The 14,157-nt window shown below is 70.8% G+C and overlaps 2 protein-coding genes across 2 annotated transcripts; both read left to right on the plus strand.

Moving 5' to 3' along the window:
* The first annotated feature begins 334 nt into the window (after positions 1 to 334).
* HCRT (hypocretin neuropeptide precursor) lies at positions 335 to 749 on the plus strand. The gene has a single exon (XM_075522890.1). The coding sequence runs from the start codon at positions 417 to 419 to the stop codon at positions 732 to 734; it is 318 nt and encodes a 105-aa protein (XP_075379005.1). The 5' UTR covers positions 335 to 416; the 3' UTR covers positions 735 to 749.
* A 1,019-nt stretch (positions 750 to 1,768) lies between these two features.
* Positions 1,769 to 13,800, plus strand: KCNH4 (potassium voltage-gated channel subfamily H member 4). Its single transcript, XM_075522880.1, has 16 exons — positions 1,769 to 1,844; positions 5,157 to 5,390; positions 5,523 to 5,654; positions 5,842 to 5,969; positions 6,979 to 7,222; positions 7,438 to 7,595; positions 9,144 to 9,351; positions 9,558 to 9,752; positions 10,052 to 10,251; positions 10,676 to 10,925; positions 11,031 to 11,245; positions 12,282 to 12,329; positions 12,438 to 12,805; positions 12,952 to 13,058; positions 13,155 to 13,231; positions 13,333 to 13,800. Exons 1-16 carry the CDS (start codon positions 1,769 to 1,771, stop codon positions 13,798 to 13,800), a joined length of 3,108 nt encoding a protein of 1,035 aa, XP_075378995.1.
* The last annotated feature ends 357 nt before the right edge of the window (positions 13,801 to 14,157 follow it).

The raw sequence follows: 14,157 nt of genomic DNA on the forward strand, positions 1-14,157 counted from the left end.
CAGAGCACGGGTGGGGGCCGTGGTGGCTGGGGTGGGGAGGGTGCGGGGAGCAGCGGGTGGGGTGCGGTGCTGGCCATGCCCCAGGGTGCCAAAGGGTGACGCTTCGGGTGCACCCCGGGTGTGGGGCTGGGCCCCGGGGCAGTGGGTCAAGCAGGCAGTGCTGCAGCGACCAGGGCAGACGGGAGCTGACACCAGGAGGCACGGCAGGACCCGGGGGCAGCCCTGGGGCTGTGCAGCCAGCCCCCTCCGGCACTGCCGCTGCCCTGCACTAACGCTGCCCGTTGCTCTGGCAGCTCCAGCGAGCTGCCTGCCTCTTGCTCCTGCTGCTCTGCTCCCTGGCCGCTGCCCGGCAGAGTCTGCCCGAGTGCTGCCGGCAGAAGACCTGCTCCTGCCGCATCTATGACCTCCTGCACGGCATGGGCAACCACGCTGCCGGCATCCTCACGCTGGGCAAGAGGAAGAGCGTCCCGCCGGCCTTCCAGAGCCGGCTCTACCGCCTCCTGCACGGCTCTGGCAACCACGCCGCTGGCATCCTCACCATGGGCAAGCGCGGGGAGCACCCTGGCACCGCCTGCCACGACGCATCGGGCTGTCCCCCGGGCACGGATGCCCAGCCGACGCCAGCGCTGCGGGGCGCTGACACCAGCCCTGCCAGCCCCAGGGAGTGCCAGGGACGCTCGGGGAAGGACCTGACCAAGAGCCAGGTCCAGGGAGCTGCGAAAAGCTTTTACTGAGAGGGGTGGGGGCAGCGGGAGCAGAGCGAGGATCCCTGGGGGGATGGACCCCGGGGACGCACGCCCGGAGCTCGGTGTAAATAGCACTTTTACATACCTCCTCCTAGCCCGGCCGAGCCTGCTCAGGGCACTGCAGGCGCCGCTGGCCTTTTACAATAAATGGTAGCCTGATGTTACCCAGCTCTGCCTTCTCTCTGGGGAGGGCCCGGGGGGGCACAGCTCTGCTGCGGGGCAGCCGGCGAGGCTGGTGCCTTCCTCTGTGGTGCCTGGACGTGGGCTCGCCCGTGGTGCCTGCACCGGGGGCGTGCGCGGGCCCAGCTGGGTGGATGCAGGACCAGAACTGGGGCGAACCGAGCCTCGACCAGGCTGCCCGGGAGCGGGGGGGGGGGGGGTTCGTGAAGCCCCCGCAAAGGGCTCGGAGCATCCCCAACCCCAGCACCAGGGAGCCTCTGGTGACCCTCTCGTGGCCACAGGTCCCGGATCTCCACCCCACCCCACCCCCCCGTCGCCCCCCCTCCTGGGAAGGGCTCCAGCTGGGTCCTGTCACCCCCTCAGGGGGTCCCGCAGGGCACGGCCTTGCCCTGCAGCCCCCGGGCTGAGCCCCAACCGGCGGGGCGGGGGCTGGTGTCCGCAGCGGGTGCCCCCGGCCACGCCGAGTCCTGCCCCTTCCGCAGCCTCCGTGGGCCCGGGAGGGCCGGTGCCTGCCGGTGCCGAGCAGGTGCCGGTGCGGCGGGTCCCGGTGCCGAGCGGGTCCCGGCGCCACCAGCCCGGTGCCCCCGGGACAGAGCGACCTGCCCGCGGGCGGGGGCCGCTGCCCGCCGGTGCCGAGGCCCCTCCCGGTGCCGGCGGCGCGCAGGGCCCGGGGCGGGGCGGGGCGGGGGCGGGGCGGGAGCCCCGGGCGGGCCGGGCCGGGCCGAGCCGAGCCGAGCCGGGATCAGCCCGCGGCGCCGGGGCCGCACCTGCGGAGGGGCCCGGGGCGGCGGGGGAGCGCAGCCCCGCGGCCGCAGCCCCACGGCGGGCGGCCCGGCGGGACCATGCCGGTGATGAAGGGGCTGCTGGCGCCGCAGAACACCTTCCTGGACACCATCGCCACCCGCTTCGATGGCACACGTAGGGCCGGGGCCGGGGCCGGGGCCGGGGCCGGGCCGGCGGGGAGCGGGGAGGGTCCGCGCTGGGCACGGCGGGGCCCGGGCAGGGGGAGGCGCTGCCCCCCGGGAAGCGGCGGGGAGGGCCGGGGCTCCTCCCGGCACCGCAGCCCCCGGGAAGCGGCGGGACGCGACCGTCCAGGCGCTCCGCGCCGTCCCGGGGACCCCTCGTGCCCGTGGCCGGGCTCGGTGCTCCCGGACCCCCCGGACCCCCCCGTGTCCCGGGCAGCCCCGCGGGGCGGCAGGGATGCTCTCCCCGCTGCCGCTCCCCGCTCCCGCTGCCGGGGCCCGCGGTCGGTGCCGGCGCGGCCGCGCTCAGCACCAGGGACAGAGCCCGGGCGCGGCGGGAGGGACCGGGCGGGACCCGGGGCCCGGCCCCGGCCGGGGCTCAGGGGGTCCCCGGGGAGGGGGCGCGGCCGGGCTCTCCCCGCCCGGGCCGCCCCGGGCCCCGCCATGGGCTCGGCGCTGCCTCCTCCCGTGCCCGAGCGGTGGCCGGTCCCGGGGGGGGACGTGTGGGTCGCGCCTGCCCCCGCGGTGTGCGGGGTCGGGGTGCTGCCCCGAGGAGCCCCCGGAGCCGGGGCCCCCCGGAGCCAGGGGGGGGGCCGTGGGGCGCAGCCTGTGCCTGTCACCTCCACGGCACACGGCGCTGCCGCGACGGACGTCGCGGGGCCCTCGGGAAGCCCCGGTGCTGCACGGGGCAGCCCACCCCGAGCCCCCCGTTAGCAACGCAGCCGCTTGCTTGGGGTTACGTCCCTGGAAAGCTGGGTGCCGGTGGTGGTGTGTTTTGGCAGGGGTGGGGAGCAGGGCCTGTGCTGTCCCAGCGCCGCCCGTTTTGGGGCCACTTCCCATGGCTGGAGGTTCTGGCGTGTCTCTGGGAGCTGGGCTCCCCTCCATGTCTGTGTCCATGTGCTGGGGCCAGGATGGATTAAGGCCTTGGCATGTTGGGGAGGAGATCATGCCGGGGTGCCATGTGCCAGCTCCTGGCACCACTGGCACCATGCAGCCACCCAGGTACAGGTCGTGCTCAGGGCTGACCTCAGGCCCCCCCAGAATCACCTGGAGCAGGGGCCTCCCGGGCCAGCTGCCTGGGAGACATCCTGCCTTAGACATCCTGCCCGGGCTGGATGTCTCTCACCTTGCTGGGAGGGACTGGCATGAAGATGGCACTGGGAACCTGGAACCACCTCCCACGGCACCATTGGGCTACCAGGAGCACCCCTGGGGCATGCGCTGGCTGCGATGCTGGGCCAGCTCCTGGCCCGGCATGATGCGGAGCATCCCAGATGACACAGGGCGTCGTTTGCCCATAGGAGCGCTCATTTGGGATGTTACTTTGAGACTGCAACGTCTAACGAGGCAGCCAGCCCGCTGAGCCCTCCCCAGCTCAGACCGAGCTGCGCCCAGAGGTGCCCGGGCAGAGCCGCATGTGCCTCATGCTGATGATCCTACGACTGGCCCTCCACAGGGGCGGAGGCCAAGCATGGCACCGGGGTCCACATGCCCCTGCCCCTCTGCTGAGCTGAGGGGAGTTCCCCCAGCTCTGCTGTGGCATTAGGAAAGCCCCGGGAGGCAGCAGGGACTGGTGTCCCCAGCTCTGCTGGCCCTGGGCTCCCCGGGGATGGATCTGGCTCTCCGAGGAGGAGGGTGCCCATGGCAGCTGCCTGAAATGACCCGACACAAAGCCCTGGGAATTTGCCCCGGGGAGATGGGATTTGCCCCACAGCACCCTGGCAGCATCCTGCCTGCAGCTGCGCCAGCCTTCCAGGCACTTTTAAACAGTGTCCGGCTTTGCGGGTTTGATGTGTCTCTTATCGGCTTTATCTGCCATGGAGAGGGGCTTTAGCTGCAGTGATACACCATGCGAGTTAACCCTGCCTCTCCCAGGTAGCCGCTGCCCGCTGGGCCCGAGGATGCCCATCCAGGCAAGCTGGCCACCGTGGCAGGGGGCTGCCGAGCCCCCCAGAGCTGCTTCACCCTTCTTGGCAGAGCTGCTCCCAAATGCAAGCCCTTTTTTTCTTTTCTAATAACACATCCTGGACAACGCCGTAATCCTGGCTCCCCAGAGCCAAAATCTGGCCTTAGTCACAGCTTCAAGCTATTTTTGCTTCTCCAAGCTAATCCGGGGTTGAGCTGTGCTGTGGTGGCCCCGCTGCACCCTCATCGTACCAGGCCTGCCTGTGGCTGCCACCCCCTCCTTCCTGCAACCTCCTCTGCCCTTGCCCTGCCTGCGCTGTCCTGGCACGGCTCTGCTGCCGGTGCACGGGCGCTGCGATCTGCCGCGGGCTCCCCTCCTTTGCTGGGAGAGGGGGCAGACCACATCTCCCCTGCTCCTGGTGCCTGGGCTGTGGGGGTGCAGGGGTGCTGGGCTGGGGACCCGCAGGCTGGAGACCGTGTCAGGGCTGGGGACACCCCGGTCTGCCCTCGCCGGGTGCAAACGCAGCCCGCGCCAGCCAGGCACCCCGCTTCCTTGGCACCCATTTAGTGTGAGGCCATCTGTCCCGCTGGCGCAGAGCCTGCAGCAAGGAGCTGCCGCGGCCCCGGGGGTAGAGCCCCTGCCCGGCCCGGGGCTGGGCGATACGGGGCAAAAGCGGCCACTCTGCGGCTGGGCAGGGCACGAGGCTGGCAAGGGCTTTCCTCTGCCTGGTGCCATCTCCTCGCCGGCGCAGGGGTGACGCTGGGGAGGCTCCAGCTGTGACAGATCAAGTGACAGATCAAGGATGCTGTGTTTCCCCTTCACCTCGGCTTGTGCTGGCTTGGCGTGGGCCCTCGACTCACCCCAGGCTCGTGGCTTTTCTCCTACCCTCTCGGCGGGTGCCGCCTTGGTGCCGCGGTGCTGCGCCTGGGGCTGGAGGTCCCAGCACCGCAGCCCGGCGCCTCTGGGCTGGCAGCGCCCGGCCGGGTTTGCCGCTGCTCCCGCTAAGCTGCCTGAGCCCCGGCGGGAGGTGGGAGCGGCAGATGGCGAGGGGGAGGCGTGAATCGCCTGGCTCGGGATCGCGTCTCTGGAGATGGGAGCCGGGAGCTGGATCTGGGCTCCTTCCCCTTCCAGCGCACGGGGCTGGGCTGGACGTGGACTGTGCAGTCCTGCCCAGGACGGAGCCTCGGCGGTGGCCGGGCAGGGGATGAGAGAGCTCTGGGAGCGGCTGGGGGCAGCCAGCAGCCCGACAGAGACCTGGCTCCTCTTCCCAGAGGGCCCCGAGGGAGGCCGGGAGGGCTGGGCTTCCCTTCGAGCCCCCCAGGGTGGTCCCGAGCCCTCAGGGGAGGCTGTGTCTCCTTTCAGACAGCAACTTCATCCTGGCCAACGCGCAGGTCCGCCGCGGCTTCCCCATCGTCTACTGCTCTGACGGCTTCTGCGACCTCACCGGCTTTGCCCGCACCGAGGTCATGCAGAAGAACTGCAGCTGCCGCTTCCTCTACGGGGCCGAGACCAGCGAGCCCGTCCTGCAGCGCATCGAGAAGGTGCTGGACGGCAGGCAGGAGTACCAGACCGAGGTCTGCTTCTACAAGAAGGGTGGTGAGTGGTGCACGGGGCCGCGGCCCTGCCCACGGCTGCGGCTGGGACTTGGCCCCGTGCTGACCCCAGGGTGAAGCCACCGAGCAGTGGGGGGACTGATTCCTGCCTTCACCACCCCTCTCCCCCACGCAGGAGCCGCGTTCTGGTGCCTGCTGGACATCATGCCCATCAAGAACGAGAAGGGGGAGGTGGTGCTCTTCCTCTTCTCCTTCAAGGACATCACAGAGAGCCGGGGCAGGAGCAACCCGGGTGACAAGAGGGAGGGTGAGCCGTGGCTGTGGGACGGGGATGGGATATGGGGAGAGGTGTGTGCAGCGGGCACGTGGTCCCTGCTGGGTCCTGCCTGCCTTTGTGCACCCGTGCAAGGAGGGGTCCCTGAAGCAGCCCCTGCTCTCTTGCACCAGCAGTGGCACAGCGCTCCCACTAACCCAGCGTGTCTTGTCCGCTGCAGAGAAGCAGAGGAGCAAGAAGCCCGGGAGCTCGCACCTGCGGGCAGCGCGGAGGCAGGGCCGGACGGTGCTGCACCAGCTCAGCAGCCAGTTTGCCCGGAGGGATCGCAGTGAGATGAAAATCAACCGTGTAAGGACCTGGGAGAGCCCTTGGCTTCGCCCCTTGCCTCCTGGGCTGGGGCTGCGGGTGGGCTGGCAGTGCTGCAGCTCTCCCGGGACCAGCCCTGCAGCAGAGCCCGGTCTCGCCGGGATGCTGATCCCATGCACGCACCTCACTGGCTTCCCCAGGCACCGAATGCCCCTCCGTCCCAGGCAGCCGCACCCTGGTCCAGGCTGCAGATGTGGCTCGTTGGCAGCAGCAGCAGAGAGACCAGCGGGTGCCTGGAGCTTGCCTGGGGAGAGCAGATCTTCTGGCAGCTCTCGCAGGGCTGTGTCTCTCCTCACGTTAGCTGGGGAAAACCCAGCCGCTCACTCACGGCACAGCCGTGCCGGCCCCGGGGAGCGCCGTTACCAGGCTGCGGCAGCCGCGGGCGCACGAGCAGCGGGGCTTCCAGCATCAGCAGGGACCGGCGTCGTCTCTGTGCCAGCCCATTCGCGTGGCCGCGGTGCCCCAGCGCAGGGTCCCCAGGCACGGCTGCAGCGATGGGCACTGCCTGCAGACGCGGGGCCAGGGCAGGGGTCCGTCACCGGCCGAGAGCGGCCCGGGGCTCAGAGCTGGCAAGCAGGCAAAGGGTTCCAGTATGCCAGTCTTGAACCCCGGGGGCCTGGGGGGGACGGGCGCAGCTCTCCCCTCGCCCAGGCTGGGCTCTCGCTGCCCCCCAGCAGCGCCGTGTCCCCGCAGAGGGTGGGGACGGCTCCGCCCCAGCACGCGAATTGGCACCCGGGACAGTTCTGGGCAGGGGCTGGCAGTGCCAGTGGATTACTGTTAATAGCATCCGCACAGCGTTAATTTGTGCGCTGTAATCGGCCGTTCCGTGCCCGTCTCTGAGGGTGACCTCAGCGCAGCCCACGTGCCCCGTTGGAGATGTGTGTCCGTCACCCCAGGCCTCAGGAGGAGGGGGGGCTGCGGTGGCCCCCACCCCCTCGTGCCAGACGGCCCCTGCGCCATCCCTGTGCCACCCTGCCCCTTGCTCCCCCAGAACGTGTTTGAGAACAAGCCGTCCGTCCCCGAGTACAAAGTGGCCTCGGTGCAGAAGTCCCGCTTCATCCTGCTCCACTACAGCATCTTCAAGGCCCTCTGGGACTGGCTGATCCTGTTAGCCACCTTCTACGTGGCCATCACCGTCCCCTACAACGTCTGCTTCACGGGCACAGAGGACAGCCTCTCGGCCGCCCGCAGCACCATCGTCAGCGACATTGCTGTGGAGATGCTCTTCATCCTGGGTAGGTCCGTGCGAGCACCCGTGTGGGATGGGGACGTGGCTGGGTGGGGCAGGGATGTGGCCAGTGGGGTGATGGAGAGGGGAGCTGGCATCGCTTTGCCCCTGCTGCTGGTGCCGAGCACCCCGGGAGTGGGACCCAGGTTGGCCACAGACCCCGGCCCAGCTCCCCTGGCCGTGGCGGGGGCGGTGAGGGCTGATCCTGCTCTCCCCGGGCAGACATCATCCTGAATTTCCGGACGACGTACGTGAGCCAGTCGGGCCAGGTGGTGTACGACCCCCGCTCCATCTGCATCCATTACGTGGCCACCTGGTTCTTCGTGGATCTGATCGCCGCTCTGCCCTTCGATCTGCTCTACGTCTTCAACGTGACCGTGGTGAGTGCCGCTCGCGCCGCGGGCGGGGGGCAGCGGGGGAGAGGTGTCCCCTTTCGCAGGGATCCGCTCCTCGCGCGCCTGTCTGGGAGCGGCGCGGGCAGCGAGGGGAAGCAGCGATGGCAGCTATAGCGGGAAGCCTCCCACGCATCTTAATTTAACCAGAGGCTGCCACAAATGACAGTAACTGCCAAGGCAGCGCTCCAGGAGCTGCAGGCAGGCACCCCCCCAGCACCCAGCACCCAGCACGCCTGTGCTCTGCCCAGGCTGCAGAGCCGCTCCGTGTCCGGCAAAGACCCGCTGCGCACACACCGTTGCAGCGAGGGGCACTCGCTCGTTGCCCGCTCTGGCAGGGAGGTGACCGCGCGTGCGGGCGCAGAGGACGCAAGCCGGCGACGAAGGCAAAGTCCCAGCCTGAGCCTCCCCGGGCTCTCGAGGGGCCCCGCAGCGCAGCGGGTGCGATGGGCTGCACAAGCGTGCCGCTGGCACCAGCCCCTTCCCATCCTCTGCTAATTGGGGCTGGGCGGGAGGAGGGAGGCGAGCGCGGAGGCTGTAATTACGCTTATTGGAGGCAGAGCAGCGTGCAGGGAGGACAAGGGCGCTTGGGGCTGGAACTGCCACCCTGAGGCAAACCCGGCTTCGCTCGTGCCCCGACAGTGCTGCCCAGCAGGAAAACAACCGCGGCCGTGGCAAGGGCCGTCGCCGCCGCTGCCTCTGCCGGGGCCGGGTGAGCCGGGGCGCACGGGCAGCAGCGCCCTGGGAGGGGAGACCACGGTGCGAGGGCACAAGCAGCGCTTCCCTGCAAAGTGCTGCCAGGGGACCGAGGTCTCAGGGCTGCGGCTGCCATGGGCAGCCCCGGCGGGGACCCTCTGGGCAGCGGGGAGCGGAGCTGAGCCACCCGGGGAGTGGGTCCATCCTGAGCCGCCTCGGGGGGGTCTGACCCCAGTGTTTGCTCTGGCACAGCCCCCGCCCGGCGCCCCTGCCCGGCCCACGGCCCCGGGCTTCTGCGAGGTGCCTGGCGCAGCGCTGGCAGGAGGCAAAGGACAAGACAGGAGCTTTGTGCGAGGTGCGAGGCCCCGGGGCGCTTGGCATCGCTGCACGTCCAAACCCACCTGCTCAAGCCTGGTTTAGGCATCTCTGGCTCTCTTTGTCCAGGATCTCTGCAGGCCTTGCAGCATCCTGCTGAGAGTTCCCCTTGCGAGTAGATTAGATCAGCTTTCTGCCAGCACAGCTTCGCCAAAGGCAGCCTCTGATAGCAAAGCCACTGCTGCCTGCTTCCCCTCCCGCCGGCCACCTCCCTCCCCTCTCCAGCACCCCAAATCTCCTGGGATGATTCGGTGCCCTGACAAGCTGTGACCCTGGCTGCCTGCTGGGCGCTGGCGGAAGGCTGCTTGGGGACGAGCTCTTCCCAGCCGGCCCCGTAGCCCACCACCCTCCTGGCAGCTGTGGGGGGTGGTGAAGGGTCCCTGCCCCAGGGGGAGGCGGGAGGGGGGTCCCTTCCCATCCCTGCCTGCAGCTCCGCCGTGTTCACCCGCCTGCCCCGCTCCCCAGACCTCGCTGGTTCACCTGCTGAAGACGGTGAGGCTGCTGCGGCTGCTGCGGCTGCTGCAGAAGCTGGACCGCTACTCGCAGTACAGCGCCATGGTGCTCACCCTGCTCATGTCCATGTTTGCGCTGCTGGCCCACTGGATGGCCTGCATCTGGTACGTCATCGGCCGCAAGGAGATGGAGAGCAACGACCCACAGACCTGGGACATCGGTGAGCGGGGCCGCCCGCCTGCGGGGGCTGCACGGGGCAGGGGCACGCTCAGGACGCCCGGCTCCCCCCGCGCCGCTGCGTGCCGCTGGCAGGAAGGAGCGGGCAGAAGGCAGTCCCGTGGGACAAAGCGAGGCCGGGGCAGGGACGGGAGCTGCGCTGAGCACCCGGCCCCTCGGCGAGTGCTAACCCCTGGCTGTGCTTGGCAGGCTGGCTGCACGAGCTGGGCAAGAGGCTGGAGGCTCCCTACATCAACAACTCGGTGGGGGGCCCCTCCATCCGCAGCGCCTACATCGCCTCCCTCTACTTCACCCTCAGCAGCCTGACCAGCGTGGGCTTCGGCAACGTCTGCGCCAACACCGACGCCGAGAAGATCTTCTCCATCTGCACCATGCTCATCGGGGGTGAGGCGGGGAGCAGGGCAGGGCTCGGGGGGCTTCGTCTCCGGCTGCTGGAGATGGGTGCGGCAGGTACCCAGGCAGGACAGGGCACTGGGGGGAGGTGATGAACACGTCTGCCCCGTGGGACAGCCCTGGGGCTGGGGTTAGGGGAGAAGCCCCCCGTGCTGCACCCCTCAGCCCCGCGTTGCTGGGGGGGGGGGGGGGGGGGGGCAGAGCCCAGACCCTGCCCGGGCCCCCGTATGCCGCAGCCCTCCACCCAGCCGGCCCCTCGGCGGGCCTGACGCTGCCCTCCCGGCCCCCAGCGCTGATGCACGCCGTCGTCTTCGGCAACGTCACGGCCATCATCCAGCGCATGTACTCCCGCCGCTCGCTCTACCACACCCGCATGAAGGACCTCAAGGACTTCATCCGTGTCCACCGCCTGCCCCAGCAGCTCAAGCAGAGGATGCTGGAGTACTTCCAGACCACCTGGTCGGTGAACAACGGCATCGATGCTAACGAGGTAGGAGGCGTTGGCCGGGCTGGGCCAGACCCCTCTGCCCCCGCATCCTGCACCCAGCGTGGGGGTGATGGGGCTGGCGGGGCCAGCCACGAGTGCGCAAGAGTGCGCGTGTGTACGCGTGTGCAGATGTGCACGTGTCCGTGCTCTGTTGCTGGAGGGACCGGAGCTGGGTGCCAGGACTGGGGCAGATTCCTGCCAGCACAGGGAGCGGGACAGGCACACGGAGCAGGGGCAGCCCATCACCGCGGCCAGAGCTGTCCTGCGGTTGCCAGCCGGGACTGCTGGGCTCTGCCGAGGCAGCCAGGGCGGCTGAGCCGTGAGATGCTCTGCTCTGGTGGGAGATCTGTCCCCCGGGGCTGGCAGGCTGCGGGGAAGGCTGCTCCCTGCCTCCTGCACCCCAGCACCGTGGCCTCGCTCTCCTCAGCTGCTGCACGACTTCCCCGATGAGCTGCGTGCGGACGTGGCCATGCACCTCAACAAGGACATCCTGCAGCTGCCCGTCTTCGAGACGGCCAGCCGGGGCTGCCTCCGCTCCCTCTCGCTCCACATCAAGACCTCGTTCTGCGCCCCGGGGGAGTACCTGCTGCGCCAGGGCGACGCGCTGCAGGCCAACTACTTCGTCTGCTCCGGCTCCCTCGAGGTGCTGAAGGACGACGTGGTCCTGGCCATCCTGGGTGAGGGCAGGCGGCGTGGGATCTCCCCCAGCCCCTTCTCCGCTGCCCGGCCGGGCGAGGGGCCTGGGGCTCGCACCGCTAGCCCACCCCGGTCCCCTCCTGCAGGCAAAGGGGATTTGATCGGAGCCGACCTGTGCAGCACGGACCAAGTTATCAAGACCAACGCGGACGTGAAGGCGCTGACCTACTGCGACCTGCAGTACATCGGGCTGCGGGGGCTCTGCGAGGTGCTGCAGCTCTACCCCGAGTACGCCAGCAAGTTCACGGTGGACATCCACCAGGACCTGACCTTCAACCTGCGGGAGGGCAGCAAGATGGAGGTGGGTGCGTGTCCTCCCTCACAGGCCCCTTCCCGTCCTCACGGCCCCGGAGACCGGAGCAGGGCTGGGGCTCCTCACGGCCACGGAAGGGGAGTTTGTCCGCTCCCTGCTCGCGGTCCCCAGGCTCCAGTGCCGGGGCGGGGGCTGCGGCTGTGCCACCCCGGCCATCCAGGTACGTCCCGGTCCGGCTCCTCTCGGCTCCGTGCGACCCGGGGACTTGGAAGCAAGAGCATTTGCAACGCAGGAGGCTGAGGGGGACGGAGGGCTTGGAAATGGGGGTGGAGGGGACTGGGGGGCACCGCGGGGCAGCCAGCCGGGGCACGGCCCCCCCGGTGCGCAGGAGGCAGCGCCGGGGGCTGCCGGGTTTAGTCACGCTGCCAGCGCCAGCAGCCGGGGGGATGTTCTGCTACAGAAATAGCTCTGCAGCGCTTTCCCTCCCCCGTCTCTGCTGCTGGCTCTGCGCTGGCACCGAGCGGCCGGGGGCTCCTCCAGAGCATCTCCCCCCGGACCCACCGCCCCCAGGCCCTGCAGAGGCGGGCGGGAGGTCGCTCTCTAGACCCCAAATAGCCCTACCACAACCCGGCGTGTCCATCGCCCAGGAGAGGTATAACTAAACCAAGGGTGGATGGACGCAAACGGAGCTTGGCAGCTCCTGCAGAAGTCCTGCGCACCCTGCCCTGGCCAGCAGCACGCGCCCAGGGGAGCCGATGCTCCGATGGCTGAGCCGGGGTTGGGAATTGGGGTGCAGCCGCGGTTCCGGCTCAGGACACGCAGGCCAAGGCCGGGCAGCTCGTCAGTGTCGTGACAACGGCAGAGGAAGGAGAGCGGGCAAGGGGCTGACTGGGACGGGGCTGATGCACAGTGCCGGAGGTGGTTCGGTTGTCCAGGGGGGCACGGAGAGGCCGGGAGGGCTGCGTGCCAAGGCGGGGAGCGGGTGGCCGCGTGCCCGGCACTGTGTCTGCCTTTGGCCGGTCCCCGCGGAGCCACGCGGGGGTCCTGCGTGCCGCTGAGCTGATGCCATCCGCTCTCCCCACAGGGGCTCTGCCGCTACTCCCGGTCCCCACGGCTGTCACAGGCACCGCAGGTTTGTGCCACGCTGGGGGCAGGCAGCGGGGAGGACGGGGCAGGGGTGGCCGTGCCTGGCTTTGGCACCTGCATGCGGACCTGACCTCCTCCCCACGCCCGCCCGCAGCCTCGTCCGGAGAGCGGTGCTGCCCCAGAGAAGCCCCTTCCCTCTATCCTGGAGGATGAGGAGGAGCCCGACGAGGTCTTCCAGCGCTCGCCTGCCACCATCACGCGCCGCAAGCTGCTGCTGCCCCAGCTGAGCAGCCCGGTGCGCCGCGGCTCCCTGAGCAGCCTCCTGGGCGATGAGTTGTGCCAGATCTCAGCCCTGCGGCGCAACTGCCGCTCCCCAGCCCGCGGCAGCCAGGGCCGCAGCCCCTCTCCGCAGTGCCGGAGGGACGCCCAGCTCCTGGAGAGGGAGGTCGGCGCGGGCAGGAAGCCAGCCAAGCTCCTCATCCCCTCCCTGCACGCCTACGGCCCCCCGGACCTCAGCCCCAGGTAAGGCTGGGACATGCCGGTGGCTCGTCCCACAGCCGCGCGTTCGTGCCGGCCAGGCTGCGTGGGGCCCCCGCGAGGCCACTGGGAACGGTGGCAGAGGGGCGAGGGGGTGACGATGGCCAGCCCTCACCCCCTCCCTGCCCTAGAGTTGTGGACGGGATTGAAGACAACGGGGGGACATCAGAGCCACAAACCTTCTGCTTCAACGTGGACCCCCCGCTGCAGAGCGCGGCAAGGGACTCCCCCACGTCAGGTACCTCCGGCAGCTGCCGGGCAAGGCCGGGGGTGCTGGCTGCGGGGCTGGGGGGCTCGGGGAGCCCCCCGCCACCGGCCGCGTCTCCCCTGGCAGGGACTGACGCAGGCAGCCCAGCCCTGGCGACGGAGGCGGAGGAGATAAAGCAGAACATCAGGAGGCTCAACCAGGAGGTGCGGCGGGGGCCAGGGCTGGGAGCGCGTCCCCGAAAGCACCGGGGGTGCTCAGCCGGGGGCATCCGCCGGGCCTCACCGCTCTCCCTCTCCCCTTCCAGATCAACCACCTCACCCAGGAGGTTTCCCACCTCAGCCGGGAGCTGCAGCGCATGATGGAGCTGCTCCAGGGCCGCCTGGGCGCCCCGCAGCCCCCCGCCTGCCCCCCCCGCCTGCCCGCCGCCGCCTCGACACCCCCCCGGCCCTCGCCGCCCCCCGCCCCGGGGCCCCCCTCGCCGCCGCCCGCGCCCCCCAGCTCCCGCAGCTCCCCCTCCGCCAGCCCCCGGCCCAAACGCTGCCCCGTCCGCAGCCGCTCGGCCCACGCCAGCCCCCCCCCGCACCCCTGGGTGGGCGCCGAGGGGCCGTGCCCGCCGCGGGGGGACACCCCCAGCCCCGGCCCCTGCCAGGCCTCGGACTTGCAGCCCCTCTCGCTGCCGCCCCGCTCTGCCCGCTCCTTCCCCGGCTGCTCGGTCGGCCGCGGGCCCCGCGCCCACCCGCAGCCCCGCTCCAGCTCCACCAGCTCCCACTGACCCCGCGGGCACCGGGGCGGCGGCGGCGGCGGGGGGGGGGGCCTCGCCCGGGGACGCCCTCGCCCACCGCCCCGCTCTGCCCCCCTCGCCGCCCGGGACTCGGCAGCTGCGGCCGCGCCCCGGTCACCGGGTCCGACTCCGCCAGCCCGACCCCCCCCCGCCCCGGGAGGCGGCCGCCGGAGCGGGGCAGCGGCGGGGGGCACCCCGCACCCAGCGCCCCGCTCCCGCGGGAGCACCCCCGGGCGCAGCGCTCGCCCCGGCCCGACACCAGCAGGGATTTTGATACGATTTTATACTCTTTGCCCGCGGGGTCTCTTTTTTACAACCGGGCCCGACGGCCCCTCCCGGGACACCCCC

The sequence above is a fragment of the Mycteria americana genome, chromosome 22 (genome assembly GCF_035582795.1).
Source record: "Mycteria americana isolate JAX WOST 10 ecotype Jacksonville Zoo and Gardens chromosome 22, USCA_MyAme_1.0, whole genome shotgun sequence".
NCBI classification, from domain to species: Eukaryota; Metazoa; Chordata; class Aves; order Ciconiiformes; family Ciconiidae; genus Mycteria; species Mycteria americana.

What these genes read in the sequence shown, in the direction of transcription:
- HCRT (XM_075522890.1), top strand. Translation starts at nt 417, where the DNA reads ATGGGCAACCACGCTGCCGGCATCCTCACGCTGGGCAAGAGGAAGAGC.
- KCNH4 (XM_075522880.1), top strand. Translation starts at nt 1,769, where the DNA reads ATGCCGGTGATGAAGGGGCTGCTGGCGCCGCAGAACACCTTCCTGGAC. An exon ending in CCCGGGTGACAAGAGGGAGG is followed by an intron (nt 5,655 to 5,841) that starts GTGAGCCGTGGC and finishes TGTCCGCTGCAG; the next exon opens with AGAAGCAGAGGAGCAAGAAG. An exon ending in CTGCACCATGCTCATCGGGG is followed by an intron (nt 9,753 to 10,051) that starts GTGAGGCGGGGA and finishes CCCGGCCCCCAG; the next exon opens with CGCTGATGCACGCCGTCGTC.